This window comes from Miniopterus natalensis, chromosome 11, assembly GCF_054644295.1.
Source record: "Miniopterus natalensis isolate mMinNat1 chromosome 11, mMinNat1.hap1, whole genome shotgun sequence".
Lineage (NCBI taxonomy): Eukaryota > Metazoa > Chordata > Mammalia > Chiroptera > Miniopteridae > Miniopterus > Miniopterus natalensis.
In genome coordinates, this window is record NC_142091.1 from 59,483,201 (window position 1) to 59,502,991 (window position 19,791).

The 19,791-nt window shown below is 37.1% G+C and overlaps 1 protein-coding gene across 1 annotated transcript; it reads left to right on the forward strand.

Annotated features, from left to right (window-relative positions):
• Nucleotides 1-1,163: 1,163 nt before the first annotated feature.
• On the forward strand, nucleotides 1,164-19,739 carry EIF3M (eukaryotic translation initiation factor 3 subunit M). Its single transcript, XM_016206181.2, has 11 exons — nucleotides 1,164-1,271; nucleotides 4,054-4,186; nucleotides 5,059-5,197; nucleotides 5,458-5,581; nucleotides 5,741-5,835; nucleotides 11,783-11,866; nucleotides 12,841-12,940; nucleotides 13,549-13,630; nucleotides 17,918-18,061; nucleotides 19,043-19,103; nucleotides 19,542-19,739. Exons 1-11 carry the CDS (start codon nucleotides 1,230-1,232, stop codon nucleotides 19,660-19,662), a joined length of 1,125 nt encoding a protein of 374 aa, XP_016061667.1. The 5' UTR covers nucleotides 1,164-1,229; the 3' UTR covers nucleotides 19,663-19,739.
• The last annotated feature ends 52 nt before the right edge of the window (nucleotides 19,740-19,791 follow it).

Genomic DNA, 19,791 nt, shown 5'->3' on the forward strand with positions numbered 1-19,791 from the left:
CTCCTCTGCTCAGGATCTGTCGGAGGCTTGCCAGTTCCTTAAGAGTCAAACCCAAAATTCTTTTTACGGCCAGGAGGCCATATCTGGCCATGGCTAGTCATCTCCTATTACTCTCCTCCCCTCATTGAAATCTAGCCCTCAGGCCTCCTTGCACCTTCCTCGCCTCCTTTTATTGCCATTCTGCATGAAAAGCTTGCTGTTTTCTTCATTGGTACTTTCCTCCTTTCCTTCCCATCTCAAGATCATTTGGGCCATTTTCTCTGATCACTGCATCTAAAAAGGCACGTACACACTCATAACACCACCCTTTCTCAGCTTTTGTCTTCTTAGTGCTAGTTAACATGTTACATACGGTAATTATTTAATAATCGCTAACGCAGTGAGGGCTCACCCTGTGTTTTATGTATTCATTTACTTAATCCTCACAACAACACTTAAGGTTCTTAATCCCTTTTCCCAGGAGGAAGCTGAAACACAGGTTAAGCAGTTGCCCCAAATCTCACATCCATCAAATGGTGCAGCAGGGATTCCATCCCAAGGAATTCGACTTCGGAGCCCACGCTGTAAAACACGGTGCTGTCCAAGAGCGCGTTTTAGTCACTTTGTAATGTTTCTGGTCTGTGTGTCTCCACTGGAATGTAAAGGCTGAAAAATGGGTTAAATTGTAATTCGAAAGAAAAAATGACCGGGCTCAGCAACAGATGCATACCCCGAAGGCGCTGTCGGGACAGCCAACGGGGGTTCCACTCGGCGGCGTGGAGGGGAGGCAGGGCCCAGCGGCTGGGGGAGCCACGCGAGAGGCGCCCCGGGGTGCGCCCGAGCGGCTGGCAGAGGGCCTAGAACCGAGCAACTCTTCCGAGCACAAGTAATTTTCCTTCACCCAACAGTCCTAAGACTTCAAGGGGGAAGTGGGCTAAGCGAGGAGCCGGCGTGGCTGTCACAGAGCGGGCTGTCCGCGATACTGTCGTGGAAGTTAGAAGCCGAGAGAGGCCACGAAGGGAGGTGGCCCGGGTGGCAAACCCGGGGGAGCAAGCCCGCCCCGCCCCCAGCCGCGGCCTCGGCGCCTGGTAGGAGAGGCCCCTTGGCCCCGCCCATCCCAGGGACTCCGCCCCTCAAGGCCCGCGCGAGGTGACCCGGAAGCGGTTGTGAGGCGCCACAGAGCGTGTCAGCTCCCTTTTCCGGCTGGCGTGGTTGGCGAGCGGAGCGTCCGCCGCGCCCCGGCCTTCACCATGAGCGTCCCGGCCTTCATCGACATCAGTGAGGAAGACCAGGTGTGCTCCCGGGCCCCGGGGCCGCCAGGGCGGGATTGGGGGAGCCGTCGGGTGAGAAGGGCCGAGTCGGGGCCGGGCCGGGCGAGGGGGACGCCGCCCAGGGGAGCCGGCTCCAGGGCTGAGAGCTGCAGCGCGCTCCTCCGCACGTGAGCGTGGAGAGGCCGCGAGGTAGGGGCGCGCGTCCGTGGCCGGGAGCTGCACCAGCCCGCCGCCCGAGGCCCCGGCGCTGGGCGCGAGGCTCCACACCAACTTCCTGGTCGGCGTCAGTACTTTTTCATCCCTGAGTCACTTCTGACGTCACAGCACTTTTTGACTCATTGGGAATGGTATCTGCTTCGGTCCCCCGAATGCAGCCACATCCGGAGTGGGAGGTGGCAAATACAGGGTGTCCCCCAAAAATGTATACACACGTGAACAGCTGATTCTATTATATTTTGAAAATGAAATGTGTTTTAATAAACACTGCCTTTATAATAATTCAAAGTGTGCTATACATTTTTGGGGGACACCCTATATTTAGACGGTATAAGCCATCTAAGGAAGAATAATTTTGAAGATCAAAATTGTGTTATGGGATCACAGAGGCATAGGTGACCTAGTTTGTACATAGACCATATTTTATATTCTTGCTATGCAAGGGTGAGAGGGCTGTAACCTGAAAATAAAACATTTCCACCTTCACAGTTTCAGGCATACATCTGGTGAGCAGTCCTAACATTTTTAAGTGCTCCGTTTGGAGTTTGCACTTTAACCAATAACAAAAGTTAAACTGTAGTTGGTGGGAGTTAAACTAAACATGAAATGATCTCTAAGTTAATTTGCAGAACTGAAATCTATTTTGTGAATTCATGGTGTCATTTTGTACTTTTCTGTTATTCCACTAACATGGAAATTTTTGTTTCCATAGAAGAAGACATCGTTACTATTCTAACATACTGTTAGAATTGCAGATGTGGTGTACACACACACACATACACACACACACACGCAGTAGAAATGCAGACCCTCAGCCCTGAAGAACAAAGTAAGAAGCGGAAATGAAAATGGAAAAAAATTTTTTAATAAGTCTAGGGAAAGAGTTGAGTACAGTTAGAAAGATGTGAATGACAAGGGGAAAAAAGTTTATCTTATTGGTAATGGAATCATGTTATCAACAGTTGACTATTAGTTTAATGAAAATAGTATTTTTTTTTTATCAGAAAAGGATTTGTAAATGCAGGATGTTCTTGTTATTGACCATATTTTAGTTATAAAGCATCATTTCTAGTTAGGTTATGCTACTATTTTTGTAATATATCAGTTTCATTCTAGCCAGTTTCATTATCCTTTCAGGTAAGTAGGTGATGGCTTTCAGGAATTTAACTTTGATCAAATTCTCTGTTTAATTAAAGTTGAGAAATGGAGTTTGGAATCCTTGTTTCTCTTCTTTTGTTTGGACCACTCCACAACCACTACCTGTGACCAGTGAGGATGACAGTTTAAGAGCAATAAACTATTGGTTGAATAGTTATTAGAAAAAGTTCACTTTGTGTCTACAAAGCAGAAACTGAACAAGGGCCTTTTTTTGACAAGGTTATGTTTTCTTCATACAGAAGTATAATTTCCAGTGGTATTTTTGTGTGCTCTGACAGGGTGACAGTTGTTTTATGAAGTCTTGTTTTACTATCAACTCATGTGAAGTTACTGTGTTCTTATCTGAAAGGATAGTACCATCTGATCTACAGATTTGATATACTTTCCTTAGGTAGCCAAAACATATTGTGGGTTTAGAAAGTGAGATACCTAGGCATTTACTAATGGTATCCTTACCTCTCCCTGTTTCAGTTCCTCATTTTATTGTCTTAAATACCATCTGTATTTATGTTTGGCTGCCATACATACTAAGTTCTGAAAAGAACTAGTTATTAAATAATATATACACAGACTAGAAAGTGTCTAAATATCAGATGCAGTTCTAAAGTTATACTTTTATAGATACAAAGGTGCTTTCTGATCCAGATAGGCATTTTGCATTTTAAAAGATTAATTACATAGTAGATCCAATTGATACAATATTTTATTCAAGGAAACATTCAAAGGCACTATCTTATTTTTAAATCCTCACTTGAGGATGTACTTGCTGATTTTAAAGAGGAAGGCAAAGAGACAGACGACAGGTTGCCCTCCTGTAAGGCCCCGACCTGGGATCAAACCTGCAACCCAGATATGTGCCATGACTGGGGATCAAACCCACAACTTTTCAATGTATGGAAGACACTCCAACCGAGCCACGCCAGCCAGGGCCAAAGGCGGCATCTTTTTATGTTTGGTTTCCAAAATGCTCATCTCAGATAGATTCTCAAACATTTAATTAACACGTGATTATCCTCTTGCCAAGGTAATGTCTAATTTTTTAAAGTAGCTGTGTCTTGTACACCTGAGAGCAATAAAATTTCATTTCTTTAAAACAAATTGAATTTACCAAGTCACATCCCACCCCCCCAAAAGGCTTTTGGGTTATATTAGAAAGATTTTTGCTATATACTGGAATTCCAGCAGGATATAGGTGATATGAGAGAAAATCTGAAGGTGATTCATGTGGGCCATAATGGGTATATGTACCCACTGGGTGTTGTAGAGGAAAACCTGTGGGGGGCTGTGATGATGGATGAGGTAAAGTCATTGTTAAATACAGCATTTATATTTAATTTTTTTCAGAAATAGGACAGAATGGTTTGAGATCTTGTGTTTTGTCACTTTAGCCAGTTTTATAGATATATAGCAACCTTGTTTGATTTAACAGGCTGCTGAGCTTCGAGCTTATCTGAAATCTAAAGGAGCTGAAATTTCAGAAGAGAACTCAGAAGGTGGACTTCATGTAGATTTAGCTCAAATTATTGAAGCCTGTGATGTATGTCTGAAGGAAGATGATAAAGGTTTGTTTTTTAATTTTTTGAAAAATCTAATAATAACCTACTTCTAAAATTTTCTTGTGAATTATATTTTTGTTTAACGCCTTAGAACTTTTAAGCACTGTTGTTTCTAATCTTATCTTTGCACATACTTTCAGTTTATTCTAATCTGTTATACTTATGAAGACCATTTTCAGAAAACATCTTTTTTACATCAGGAATGTTTTTGAGTGTTACCACACACACTGAATTCTGATCATTTCAGAATAAACTGAAGAAAAAAAATGAAGCACTTCTTTTCCATAAGGCTTAGATTAATATCAAATGCTATCCAATAACAAGTAATCTAAAAGCTATTTAATTATTTGGCTGATGCTCTGTTTATTGAAATGAAATGGGAAATTTTGAAAATTGGGGAGTCCTAAAATCTCTAAATATTTGAGATTAAACTTGGTATATGACTAGTACCTTACACTTGAAAATTAGTGACCCTACAGAAAGTAGCTTTCATTTCTAAATGTTCCTATTTGTATGTTTTCTTCAATTGGGAAAGCATCTTAGCCTAAGACCTAACCAGTAACTTCCATACGATTGAATATTTTGCCAGTGAAAATTGAAACCGTATATATAGACATGTAAATTGGTATTTCTTTAATAAAATGTACAAGTTGTTTTCTGTATGTTAGCTGCTCAACAGAGCTGGTTTAGTTTGAATTCACATATATTTTTAGTATAATGCACACCATTGAAGGAAAAATGGCCTGTAGAACTGTTTTTACAGTAGATAGAGTACATCTTTTTAAGTAGCTTATGTTTAATGGTCTTTGAATACTGGAAATACATATAGATACATTAAGTATTATAGTATCACTGTTGTGTTATCAATGCATGTGTAGATGTTGAAAGTGTGATGAACAGCGTGGTATCCCTCCTGTTGATCTTGGAACCAGAAAAGCAAGAAGCTCTGATTGAAAACCTCTGTGAAAAACTGGTCAAATTTCGGGAAGGTGAACGCCCATCTCTGAGACTGCAGTTGTAAGTTAACTGAAAGAGGCTGTTTTTTTCAGGGGCTTTTTTCATGTCACTTTCATTTGATAAAAGCAAGAATTCTGGAACTTGACTGTCAGCTGTGGCTTTTATTAGCTGCATGACCTTGGACAAGTCACTTAACCTTTCTGTGCCTCAATTCCCTCCTTGTAGTGTGAAGTTATTAATAGTATTTGTCTCGGGTTTGTTGTGAGAGTAGATACTCTCAGCTTAATCATTATAGTTTTTTTTATTTGTTTGTTAACCAGGCTAAGCAACCTTTTCCATGGAATGGATAAGAGTACTCCTGTAAGATATACAGTATATTGCAGCCTCATTAAAGTGGCAGCATCTTGTGGGGCTATCCAATATATTCCAACTGAGCTAGATCAGGTGAGTTACTATGTAGAGTACTTGTTCTGCTTATAAGAAGTGTAGTTTTATATTATAACTAAAGTAGCAAATATGTGTGTTCTAAATGTTATATTTTAAATTGTGAAAATGTATTCAGCTGTATCACTAAATTTTCTTCTTTTATCAATTTCATCATAGGTTAGAAAATGGATTTCTGACTGGAACCTCACCACTGAAAAAAAACACACCCTTTTAAGGCTACTTTATGAGGCACTTGTGGATTGTAAGAAAAGGTATTCAGAATTAATGTCTTAACTTAAAACTTAACAGGCAAAGTGAGTAGTTAAAGGCTGAGTTTTAAAGACAAGTGATTTTGCTCTACTTTGTTCTTCGTGGAGTTGCTATAAATCTTTCGGTAAATTTCACCTGTCAAGTTAAAGATAACAGCAAATTTTAAAAGTTTTTCACCATCTTTAAACTCCTTAAAAAGCAAAACTTGCTTTTGTTCTAAAAATGGTACATCTGTTAATCCCAAAGCTGTCTGTAAGACTAGACACTAAGTTATTTAATGGTGCTTTAATGTCTTAGTACAGAGTAGTGCTGTTGCTTTTGTTTAATAACGGTAAAGGGTCTATCGGTTTCCATTGTCAAAGTCTATATACTGTATAGCCCTAGCTGATTTGGCTCAGTGGTTAGAGCATCGGCCTGCGACTGAAGGGTCTTGGGTTAGATTCTGGCCAGGGGCACATACCTCCGTTGCAGGCTTGATCCGATCCCTGTACCAGTCAGGGTGCATGCAGGAGGCAACCAGTAGATGTGTCTTTCTCACATCGATGTTTCTCTCTCTATCCCTTCCACTGTCTCTGAAAAGCAATGGAAAAAATATTCTCAGGCAAAGATTGAAAAAAAAAAAAGTATCTTATATAAACAGTGCCCCCTAGTTGAAACTTTGCAATAGACTATACAAAATGAGTACCTGTTGTGTTTCTGTAAGATCTTGGATTTCTAAGCCTTGTATCCAGCCTAGCAAACTTCATTTCCAAAATATTTATTCTTTATACCCAGTAAGTAATCAGTATTCAGTTTAGTTTTATTGCACAATTTTTATACTGGCTTGCAGTGCTAGAGTGTTTAATATATTAGAGAGGATTGATAAGATTAATGTTTCTATTATGTTAAATAATGTAAAATTTTTGGCAGATTATTTAAACTTAGCAATACAAGAGGAAATTATAATTTTGTTTTGAGAGTTGGAACATTTTATTATAAAAAGATAAGCAAGGGATCTTGCATTAATAGCCTCTTTTTTTTTTTTAACCATATCATTTTTTTATTTTTAAATACATCTTTATTGATTTCAGAGAGAGGAAAGGAGAGGGAGAGAGAGAGATAGAAACATCAATGATGAGAGTCATCGATCGGCTGCCTCCTGCACGCCCGACTGGGGGGATCGAGCCCGCAACCCGAGCAAGTGCCCTGACCAGGAATCGAACCCCGATCACCTGGATCCTACCTAGGCTGATGCTCAACCGCTGAGCCACGCCTGGCCGGGTGCCTCTTTCTTTCTGAATCAGTAGTTACTCTCTATTGTATGTTGGTACACTGTGGCAGCATTCTAGTCAGTTATCAATAAAGTGGTAAGACTTAGTTTATAACAGAGACTATTTCAGATCCACACTTGAAATATGCAGGCTGTGGAGTCAGGCTACTGGGATTCAAATCTTGGCTTTCCTACTTGTTGTATGACCTTGCATAAATTACTTACCATCTTTGTACCTTGAAAGTGCAAATAATAGTACTTATCTCAAAGCATCATCAAAAAAGATTAAACAAAGTTTTTAAAACAGTGGGTTAATTATTGAGAAAGCAGTTAATAAATGTTGGATGTTATTCCTATGTGGAACCGTCCTTGCATCCCTGGAATGAACCCCATTTGATCATAATGTATGATTCTTTCATTGAATTCAATTTGCTAGTATTTTGTTCAGGATTTGTGCATCTATGTCCATCAGAGATACTGGCCTATAATTTATTGTTGTTGCTGTTGTGTTGTCCTTGTCTGGTTTTGGTACCAGGGCAATGTTTGCCTCATAAAATGAGTTAGGGAGTATTTCCTCCTGTTCAATTTTTTGGAAACATTTGAGAAGGGTAGATATTAAATCTTAAGAATTTCGGGTAGAGCTTGGCCGGGCTTGGCTCAGCTGTTGAGCATCGGCCTAAGGATCCAGATCAAGGTTCGATTCCTGGTCAGTGCACATGCCCGGGTTGTGGACTCAACCCCCAGTTGGGGGCGTGCAGGATGCAGCCAATCAATGACGACTCTCACTATTGATGTTTGAACTCTCCCTCTCCCCCTCTGAAATCAGTAAAGATATATTTAAAAAAAAAAAAAAAAAGTGTTGGGTAGAATTCACCAGTGAAGCCATTTGGACCTGGACTTTTGATTTTTGGGAGGTTTTTGATTACTGTTTCAATTTCCTTACTAGTGATTGGTCTATTTAGGTTTTCCAATTCCTCATGGTTGTTTTGAAGGTTATATATTTCTAAGATTTTGTCCATTTCTTCTAGGTTATCTAATTTAGTGGCTTATAGCCCTTCATAAAATGTATTGTTGTGTAGTCTTTTGTATATCTGTGGTGTCCATTGTAATGTCTCTTTCATTTCTGATTTTGAGTTTTTCTCTTTTCCTTGGTGAGTCTGGCCAGAGGTTTGTCAGTTTTCTTTGTCTTTTCAAAGAACTAGCTCTTTATTTTACTAGAGGTTTTTTCTTCTGTTGTGTTTTTGTTCTCTATTTCATTTCCACTCTGATTTCTATTTACTTCTTTCTGCTGACTTTGGACTTCATTTGTTCTTATTTTCTAGTTCTTTAAGGTGTAATGTTATGTAATGTTAGACTCTTTATTTGGGATTTTTCTTGTTTCTTAAAGTAGGCCTTTAATGCTATAAACTTCCCTCTGAGTATTGCTTTTGCTGCACCCCAAAATTTTGATGTCGTATTTTCATTTGTCTGTGTATCTCTTGATGTTTTCTTTTGCTTGTTCTTTGACCCAGTAGTTGTTCAGTAGCACGTTGTTTAATCTTCACATATTGGTGTTTTTTCCAGCTTTCTTGTAGCTAATTTCCAGTTTCATAACTTGGTTTAAAAACGTACATGGTTTAATTTCAGTTTAAGTTTATTGAGACTAGTTTTGTGCTCCATCATATCACCTATCCTTGAGAATGTTTTGTGTGTACTTGAGAAGAATGTATATTCACTCATTTTGGGATGGAAAGTTCTATGAAGATCAGTCGTGTCCATTTGGTGAATCGTATGATTTAAGGCCTATATTTCCTTATTGACTTTTCTGTTTGGATGCTTGCTGTCAGTGGGGTGTTCAGGTCCTCTACAATAATTATATTTTTGTCAGTTTCCCCTTTAGATTTGTTAGTAAGTGCTTTATATATTTTGGTGTTCCCAGGTTGGGTGCATACATATTAATAAATGTTGTGTCTTTTTGATAAATTATCCCCTTTATCAAAATGCCCATCTTTGTCTCTCGTTACCTTTTTTATCTTGAAACCTATTTTGTCTGATACAAGTATGGCTACACCTGCTGCTCTGGTTGACATTTGCTTGGAGCACCCTCTTCCACCCCGTCACTTTGAGCCTGTTTTGTCTTTGTAGCTGAGATGGGTCTCCCAAAGGCAACATACAGTTGGGTCTTGTTTTTTCAATCCATCCTGCTACTCTCAGCCTTTTGAACATCGATTTCAGTCCATTTACATTTAGGGTGATTATTGATATATGAGGACTTACTACAGCCATTTTATGTTTTCTGGTAGCTCCATGTCTTCATTGTTTCTTTTCCCTTGTGTTTCTGTCTGGTATTTTAGTTTGGTGGCTTTCTGTGATTTTTTTCTCATTTTCCTCTTATTCTTTTTTTTAATGTTACCAGTCTCAGCACTAGATTTGTTTTGTTTTTTTTATCATTAGGTTTGTGTAATAAAATGTTTTATGCAGACAATAGTCCTCTTTCTTCTGATTGATTGCATTTTATCTTCATTCACCTGTGTAAGTTTAGTCCCTTTTTTCCTACCCTTTTGTTTTGTTGTCAGAAATTATCCCTTTTTATGCTGTGTGTTCATTTCCAAATTGCAGCAGTTATATCTTTTTTTTAAAATGCCCCCCCCCCCAGCCTTAATGTTATAATTACGTGTTGATCCCCTATTCTGAAATAGGGTTGCAGTCTCCTGCTTCTATCATCTTACTCAAAGTTTTGTATACTTTTGTCATTTTGTTTCAGGTAGAAGTACTCCTTTCAACATTCTTCTAATGCAGGTCTTCTGGAAAATTCCGTTAGTTTTTGTCTGTTTGAGAAAGTCTTGCTTTCCTTTATATCTAAAAGATAACTTTGCTGGGTATATTATTCTTGGCTGGTATCTTTTCTCTTTCAGTATTTTGAATATTTCATTCCAGTCTCTCCCAGCTTGTAAGGTTTCTACTGAAAAATCTAATCATAATCTAATGGGGTTTTTTGTAGGTTACAGTCTTTTCCCCCCAGCTGCCTTGAAAACTTTTTGTTGTTAACTTTTGACAGTTTTAAGATAATATGTCTTTAAAAAGGTCTTTTTGAATTAAGGTATTAGGTGTTTTGATAGGTTTTTTTAATTTGAGGGTCCAACTCTTTCCTAGGTTTGGGAAGTTCTCATCGATTATTTGCATAGTCTCACTGTTCCCTTCTCCCTCTCTTCTCCTGGTATACCCATTATTCTTATGTTACTCTTTCTAGTGGAGTCAGATAGTTACTCTCAGCTCTCGCTCTTCTTCCACCTGAGTCATTTCTAGATTTCTGTCTTCAAGCTCACTGATTCTCTCTTCCATCTGGTCTGCTCTGTTTCCAGTGTTCTCTAATACATTCTATATCTCATTGAGTTTTTTAGTTCCAGAATTTTTTTATGGTTTCAGTATTTTTGGCAAAGCACTCCTTTTTCTTGTTGATTTTATTCCTGATTCCATTAAACTACCTTTCTGAGTTTTCTTCCATCTTGTTGAGGCTTTTTTTCCTCATAACTACAATCCTGACTTCACTGTCATTTAAATCACAGTCTTCCATGTCTTTGAGTTTGGTTTCCGGAGACTTCATTTTCTTTCTTAGCTATCTCGTTACCTTGGTTATTCATAGTACTTCATGGATTGTTTCTTTGCCTGGGCATTTGAAGTAGAGAACTCTTTTTTTTTTAAGTATTGTTTTGTTCTTAACAATTCAGCAGATTGATAAGTAGTGAACTTTCATTTGTTTTCCAGTAGATGGTGCTATAGCACCAGTTCTTGTTTTCTCTTACCTACACTGCTCCCCCCCCCCCCCCCCCCGGGATCTTGGAAAGTGCCCCTTAATGTCCAGGTCACCTCAGTCTCAGGGCACCACCCTTGTGGGGGGTGGGGTGGCTGGCAATGGGGCTTCAGGCCTGCGAGTTTCCAGAGCTGCTTCCTTGTAACCAGAAGCTACCGGCCACGTTGTGCGATCAGTGGTATCTCTGCTGCTTCTATTGGGTTCCACTGGTGAGGGGTGGGTGATGGAGGTGGCGGGGTGGTGGTGTGATTCTTGCTGGCCTTCTTGGTTTGGCCTTCTTGCTAATTATGGTGGCTGCCCCTCTCCAGCTGCCACACAGCTGTGCCCCACCTCTGCCCCCATCATCCGGTTTCGCTGCCACAGGCACTGGCTACTCAGACCAGAATGTTGCTTTTTGTCCCTCCTACCCTCCTAGGTGCCCTATGGGGGCTGCCGCCCAACTTCTTCACCACTACCACATCAGCGGGGGCTAGGCAGGTGCCAGACTGTGTCCACAGCCCATGTCTGTCCTCCCTGTCCCACCACCCCTGCTGCTTCTGATATGCCTACCTTCAGATGTCTCGATGCGTGGATTTCTCAGACACATTTGTGTGTTGAACAGGGGATCCTTTGTTGAATTATGGTTGCCTGGCTTATAAATTTAAGGGGAGAAATAAAGGGGTCATCTAACTGCCATGATGCTGACTCTATTACATCACCACTTATTTTCTTCATGGCACACACTTACTGTTATGTTTCCTTTGTCTGTCTGTGTTACTAGAAGAGAAGTTCCATGACTTTTCCCATAGAGAGGGACCATATCTCTCTCTCTCACCACTGTATGCATGATCAGCACAGTACTTGGCATAGCAAATGTTTTTGAATGAATAAATGGCAATTAAGAAATTCTTAAAGCAGTATCTCTTTTTAGTGATGCCGCTTCAAAAGTCATGGTTGAATTACTAGGAAGTTACACAGAGGACAATGCTTCCCAGGCTCGAGTTGATGCCCACAGGTAATGTTAAACATATTGTTCTAATGATGGCTGTCAGCAGCTTAGAAAGGTGAGATACAGTATTCAGTCATATAACTGAAATCATGTTTGCTTCCACCAATGATCCAAAGCCATCTGATACTGTGTGTTCTGTGGTGATTCTAATGGAGATACTGAAATTCAAGATTTAATACTGGAAGAACCATAGATTGTATGTGCACTAGCCACATGGTGTTTTCTGTTTGGGGTATTGCTGGTATGGGAGTGAAAATCCCAACCTGAAAAATAGAATCTAATCTTAGGTCAGTTTTAATTTATTAATGTGTGTGATGAGGAAAAGTTGGTAGCTTACTAAAAATTAGCCCATTCCTAATCAAAATAATGGCTTCAAACAGTCCTAAGTTGTCTTAGTAGCAATAAGCACAGAATCAGCTTTTTAAATTTGTGAAACAAGTTATGATAACTTACAGGGTTATTGTTTCACATAAGGACCTATATACATGATAGATGTTGGTTGAAAGGGTAGTTAGTGAAAAAGATCTTTGAGGTCACACTGCCTGCATTCAAATACTTAACACTTAATTAGCCCTTACTGGATGAGTTCTTTCTGAGCTTTTTTTGTCATTCATAAAATGGGCATGATAAGACTACATGTCTTTCAGGGTATTGTGAGGATTAAATGAATTAATGCATGTAAAGCACTTACCTTAGTGTCTGGCATATGGTAAGAAGCACTGGCTGTTTTTAATTTGTTCTTTGACTACTTTGTGATGCTTTCTTTCCAGCTATTTTTGTCTACAACTATATTGTTAAACAAATATACTTGATATATAGATTTATTGGCCTGTTTTAACCCCAATCTTACAGCATTTTCTTATGCTGTGTATATTGAACTCTAGATATTTTACTGAAATAAATGTAGTGCATCCTGCAGACTCAGTGAAACATATCCACATTTCAAGACTCTGAGATTGGATTTTTGTTTTCTAATTAAGGTGTATTGTACGAGCATTGAAAGATCCAAATGCATTTCTTTTTGACCATCTTCTTACTTTAAAACCAGTCAAGTTTTTGGAAGGCGAGCTTATTCATGATGTAAGTAGTTTATCCTTAATGTGAAATATGTTTTCTTTTCCTAAATTTAACATACTAAAGCAGAACTTTTTTTCTTTGTATGAATGAACTCTTTTTACTTTGTATTCGTGAACATGACTTAGATCTGGAAAGAGTACTATTTATTCTTTTTATATCAGGAACGACTGAAATTTAGTGTTAGCTTTTCTCTAACCACTGAACACAGTTCTGTTCTTTTACTTTCAACTCCTCACTTGCCTGGCCATTATGAACTTGGATAATACAAATTTCTTTTTATGATATAGTGTCAGCTAGCCCCAGTTAAGATAAATCTGATATTTAAAAACATTCACAACACCCTTTTCAGGTGAAAGTATAAATATATTTTGGGTCATTTTCCATTTGTACTATGTCATTACTACCATCTTTAGAGCTCAGTGTATTTACTGATTCTTTCATCTAAGTGAGTCTCTTATTAAACAGATGTTTTAGATGGTAATTTGATCAAACATTGAAATTTCTGCACTGAGAGAAATATATTGCTGGGAGTCAGTGTCTTAAAAAGATCTTGAGATTTAAATATTCTATGTTGAATATCGTATCTTTATTTTTTGTCTCTATCTGTATAGCTTTTAACCATTTTTGTGAGTGCTAAACTGGCATCATATGTCAAGTTTTATCAGAATAATAAAGACTTCATAGATTCACTTGGTAAGTTTTGGGGTTTATTCTTTGGAGGGGTAGAGAGAGATGGGAATGTGCTGTTCTAGAACTGTTTTGTACTATGAGATCCAGCAAATATGATCGTGGCCTAATGTATAGATTACCCTAACCAGTGGTGTATGACTGATAGCAGCAAACATAGGAAGGTAGTTTAAAAGATTACTCAGAATGAACTGGGAATCAGAAACCAAAAGCATTTCTGATGGAAAGAGCATGAAACTACAAGTCAGAAAGCCTGGGCACATTTTCCTCTCCATAAGAGCTTGTTGGATTTTAGGCCCTTCCAACTCTACTACATGATTCTCTGAGGTCAAGTTCTAGTTAAGAAGCAGGCATTTAGAGAAGATTAAGAATTAATAGTTCCAATTGATGTGTTTTTAAAATTTTGGAATGGGGGATGGAGCAGAAAAGCAACTTAAAGGATCACTATTACTATGGTCATAATTTAAGAAGTACCCATTTTAAGAGCTGACAAAATATGATTAAAGGCACTTTATTACCGATTAAAATAAAAGTTTCTTTGGAAAAGACCTTATTCCTTATTCACATGCATGGTGATTTGCATTTTTAGTGCTTTTTTAAAAAATTCCATATTCACATAATTGTAATAAATAGTCCCCCTCCCAATATAGGATTTTATGTATGGTGTATACCTCTAATCCCAGATTAACAAATTATAGAAGTATATGGTTTTGCTAAGCAGATGTAAATGAAGTTGTGTTGTAGATGAGATTAGAAATGGAGTTGTGATTTTATGTAATAGGAGAAACTTTCCTAACTACAGTGTGTTGAAGACAGCAAAGTAAGTCTTAGCTTTATGATTTTGCCTTTGTCTTTCTAGGGCATCAGAGCTCAATAAATGTTTGCCAAATTGAATTGAATTTTACTCGTCCTCAGTGAGCAAACTCCTTATATATTCAGTATTTTCCTTCTAGAGCACATTTTTAACATACTGAAATTACAGAGAGAAAACTTAGAAAATCTGTAGTTAAACAGATTTAAATTGTTCTAAAACTACCAGTTTTTGAGAGTGAAGTCAACTATGAAACTAAAATGCTTTGTTTTTCTACTAGGTAATAATCAAAATACATTATATATTTTTCATATTAAAATTAAATTGTTAGTCTTCCTGGTTGGTTGAGACATAGGTAAAGAATACATTTATAATCTACTTTGATTATACTATTGGTCCTCAGTGTAGTAATCATTAATTCCTGTCACCTGTAAACTTTTGGCATTGGGCAAAATTGAATTATTCTGAACATAATAAGGCATTTGAAATACACCAAGATAAAGTAGATGCAAGTGTGTTTGTGTAGACTGCTTTGCCAGGTGCACTAGACCCAGAAAACCACATTCTGTCCCAGTTAATTTGTTTTGTGGCATGAAGCAATGTGATGGAATGTTAATGTCAGCAACCTCTTTATTTACTCACCAAGGAAAAAGGAGTAGTAATTAACACTTTGACACTCCCCCATTGATGTGTAATTGACTGTTTCAAAGGAGCACTGGTTCATAAGCTATTGCATGCATTAAAATTACGTTTTCTATATTGCAGCATTTTAAGCCAGGGGTCAGTGACAATGCAGAAATTGCTCAATGATGCACATTTTTTTATTAGTGCATTAAGGTTTTGACATATTAGTAATGAATAAATGTTTCCATAAAATTAAATTTTTTTATAACTTTAAAATTGAAATATGACACAGAACAGTGCGACTGCCTCTTTGCAGGTAATGTTCTACTTTCATGAAGTAAAGCACAGCTTCTTGCAAGTCTTTAACTCATACTTCACTGGCTTAATAGCTTGATTTTGAGAAGCAAGAGTCCTAAAGGCTTTAAGTTTGGTGATTTCTTTTGAAGTAGTGACTTTAAACATCAGTTTTTTGAAATGTTTTTAAACCCAGGTTTTCCCATGTGCGATATATAAGGGTTTTACATAACTTATTCTAGAAATAATTTTCATTCCTTTGATAAGTTTTTTGATTTGTGGTCGACTTGAAACTGTAGCAGTAAAATTTGATTTCAAGAGTTTTTAATTATATCTTAAGAGATTTGAGTTTATCATTTTAACATATTAAAAGGAAACTATATATGCCCACAGAACTGGGAATGTTAAGAAATTTTTTTGAGAAAAATCTTTAGTACTTGCTGTTTTGCCTTTTGTTTCTTGAACGTCTATGCAAATTAGCAATCTTTTATTAGAAATTTGTAAAAGATGCTTTGACGAAAACTGTATTTTTAGTTTTAGATATATTATTAGAGATATATTTCAGCTGAAAGTCTAGTTACAGATGTCTACATTCCACAGGTGGCAACATTTTACCAAAACACTGTTTTATTAACACTGAAAATTTGGCCCAACAGTAGCATTAACTTGTGTCATCTAAATTGCCCTAACATGTTCACATGTAATCTGGTGTTATCCAGTTGCTACCTTTTTGCTTCAGAAAGTTAATCAGCCTCTAATTTTTATTTGTTAATTAGGGTTAATGTGCACTAATTGGTTTTTTGATGCTTGTAGATTTCCATTAAACCTGGTTAGCAATACTTACTTGGGTACCTCATTCAGTTGAGTTATGATGATCATGTTTTTGTTGAATCTGTGCCAAATAGAAAGCCTGCATCATAATTACAGCTAATTAACAGACATGTGCTCTATTAATGGGCTTCCCTCGTCATCTGCTCATATGAATGTTAAACATTTCAAATTTATTTATGGAGTGCTTAGAGAGAACTTTTTAACAATACAAACTTGAGGCTCTTAATTGCTAGAGGGTAGTGGTCGATCATTTGATGAGTTTACATAATTTGAAAGTTCAGAGAAAAGGGAAATGTATGTAATTCTAGATTAATTTTAGAAACTTGTTTTTATAATTAATAAGTTAGCATCAGATCAAGTGTATATGATGTTATAATTCAGCTTCTACTTAGGAACAGGTAAATGCTTGGATATTCAGGATTTATAAACATTTGTATTTCTAGTCATAAATGAATCTGTTTTTGAGGCCACTTTGTGACTATAAGACATTTCATTTCTTTACTCCTCAATTTTATTGTTTTTTAAAGTGAAAGGATCAGGACCAGGTAATTAAGTTTCCTTTTAGGTCTACAATTGTTTTTGATGTGAATAATTGTAACAGCATGTTGCCTTAGAAATTATAAGGCAAAAATTAGAATTATCTATATAGTTTTCTACTTACTCCTTGTAAAGAACAAGTATGTTAATGGTACTCTTTAATTTTTTCTAGTACTGATCATCCTAGCCTGTAAATGTGAAGTGATAAACACACTTTTACAGTTTTGACTTTTAAATATTATATCCAAAGTGACCAGAAGGAAAATGGAATGTTTTCATGACTGAATGTGGATGAAAATGTTTTAAAACTCCGTGTTTACCAGTAAAACACAGAACAAATTACAAGTAGATAAGGAATCCTCTGTTTACACAAGAGAGCTATTAGTGCCCTAGTGCCCTGACTGGTTTTGCTCAGTGGTTAGGTGTCAGCCCGAGGACTGAAGGGTCCTGGGTTCGATTCGGCCGAGGGCACGTATCTCCATTGCAGACTCCACCCTGGTCAGGGCATAAGCAGGAGACAACCAATTGATGGGTGTGTCTGTCTCTCCCTCCAGTCCACTCTCTCGGAAAAGCAATGGAAAAAATATCCTTGGGTGAGGATTTAAAAAATTAAAAAAGAGAGAGAGCTGTTAGTAAAAATAAGCTTAAGTAATTCAACTAAATAAAAATTTTTCTTACAAAATGTATTTTGTACATTTTATCTCCTAAAGTGTATAAATATAAAAAGTGAAGATGTAAAAAACCCTTAAGGGCCTAAAAATATCATTTTATAGCCCATTCTTTTTAAATATGTTTTTATTGATTTCAGGAGGGGGATGAGGGAGAGAGAGAGAAACAACACTGATGAGAGAGAGTCATTGATGGGCTGCCTCCTGCAAGACCCCTCTGGGGATTGATCCCTGGTTCATAGGTGAGTGCTCAACCACTGAGCCACGCCGGATGGGCTATAGCCCATTCTTAACTTTGGATCTATTACCTATGGCATTATAGTAATAAATAAATGTAGTTCTAGAAAAATAATTTTAAATACTCCATAATTTAATTATGGGGTCAGTTTTATAGTTTGAACATATAAGAAGCTCTGTCAAAATTAAAGTGCTCAAGCACAATGACTTCCACAATTGAACAGGAGTTGTAATTGTGTAGCTCTTAATAGCACTGATACTTACTAGACTTCCTACTATGTTTTTATTCAGGACTGTTGCATGAACAGAATATGGCAAAAATGAGACTACTTACTTTTATGGGAATGGCAGTGGAAAATAAGGAAATTTCTTTTGATACAATGCAACAGGAACTTCAGATTGGGGCTGATGATGTTGAAGCATTTGTTATTGATGGTAAGGCGATTAGAACATTTTCATTTTTTTTCTATTTTTTACCCCATGGTATGTAAGATTTTTAATCTTGAAACTGAGCCATATGCTAAAAAAGCTAGATTCTTTTGTGGCAAATGTGTATATTTAGATTATCAGATTATAATTGTAGTAGAGTGAAAATGCAATGAAAATATAAATTGCTATGTGGTTTTTGGTGTCATAGAATAAATGCCTTTAGGCGGTAAACCATAGTGTGGTTAAGAGCCTAGATTTTTCTTTCAGACCTGGGTTTGAGACCAGGTCTTCCTTTATGAAACAGGAATATAGGAGTAATTTGTAGTTGTGAGGATTAAATGAATTAATGCAGGTAAGCACTTAGCCTAGTGCCTGGCACATAGTAAATGTTCTGCAAATGTTATCAGTTTTTTATAATTGGCCTAGAAACAGTACCTTCTTCCCCAGCAGTTGTATTATAAAGTAACTTAACTGTTAATCAGGACTTTTTTTTTTTCCCTGAGCTTATAGGTTTGAAAGTTTGGGGGATTGTACAATTAAGATTAATAAAATGAACAGAACTGTTGACACGGTTTCTAATCCTTTTCATACCTATAAAGAAATATCTTATTAGGAAATTAGTCCCACCCTCCCAGCCCCCTAATGTGTGACTCTGTAAAGGAGAACATCTAGGATTCTTAATGAAAACTATTGGCTGGGGGGCATGCTGGAGGCAGCCGATCGATGTTTCTCTCTAAAAATTGTATATAATAGATATATATAACTGTGATATTTGATATAGATTGGCCCAGCAACCATAGGGTAAATGCATGACCTTCCTTTTGGTTGCATCATATTACTGTGCTTATTAGATTCAAAGAACCAGTTTGTAAAATGTTTGAAAACTGTAAAGTTTTATTATGGCTTACTTGGCCACAGTTTCATACCTTAGGCTGTTTTCCTTGGGAAGTTTCCATATAATATATCATGTAAAACATCTTTTTTCAGCAGTGAAAACAAAAATGGTCTACTGCAAAATTGATCAGACCCAGAGAAAAGTAGTTGTCAGGTAAGACAATACTTTACAGCATTTTGTAGAACAATTTAGTTTGTTCTGATTATTTCACTTAAATGTTTAGAGAACCAAGGTGGTGTTCTTACCAGTTGACTGTAGTTCAATAGTTGCTATTTATCATAATTTTATTAAAGTTCAGACTGAATGTGATTAGCTTATTTAATGAAAGTCCTATTTTCCAGCACATTTCATTTAATAGCTCAGCAATGGCTAGAATACTAATGACTTTTGTGTCTGGTTTATGTAGTTCAGGAAAATAGAAGGTTTAGGATCAATGTGGTAAAGTTTTTTTTTTTAAGTAAGTTTCTAATTTTTCTCTTTTAATTCTAAATTATTTATATATGCTTTTGACTAGATACAAGTATATAGTATTATAAAAGAACACTAGAGGATAAAAGGTTTACTAATGGCTTTTAATTTTTCAATTTTTAGTCATAGCACACATCGGACATTTGGAAAACAGCAATGGCAACAACTGTATGACACACTTAATGCCTGGAAACAAAACTTGAACAAAGTGAAAAACAGCCTTTTGAGTCTTTCTGATACCTGAATTTTTATGCTATAAATTTTTTTCTTTTGGGAGAAAAATACCTAAATGACAGTAAAACATTATAAGCTGAAACTTGACTACAGTCTGAACATTTATTGTCTCAAATTCAAAAGAAATTTTAAAAAATAA

Coding starts and splice junctions, on each gene's coding strand:
- EIF3M (XM_016206181.2), top strand. CDS start 1,230: ATGAGCGTCCCGGCCTTCATCGACATCAGTGAGGAAGACCAG. Junction 1,272..4,053: donor ACATCAGTGAGGAAGACCAG/GTGTGCTCCCGG, acceptor TTGATTTAACAG/GCTGCTGAGCTTCGAGCTTA. Junction 18,062..19,042: donor TGAAGCATTTGTTATTGATG/GTAAGGCGATTA, acceptor ATCTTTTTTCAG/CAGTGAAAACAAAAATGGTC.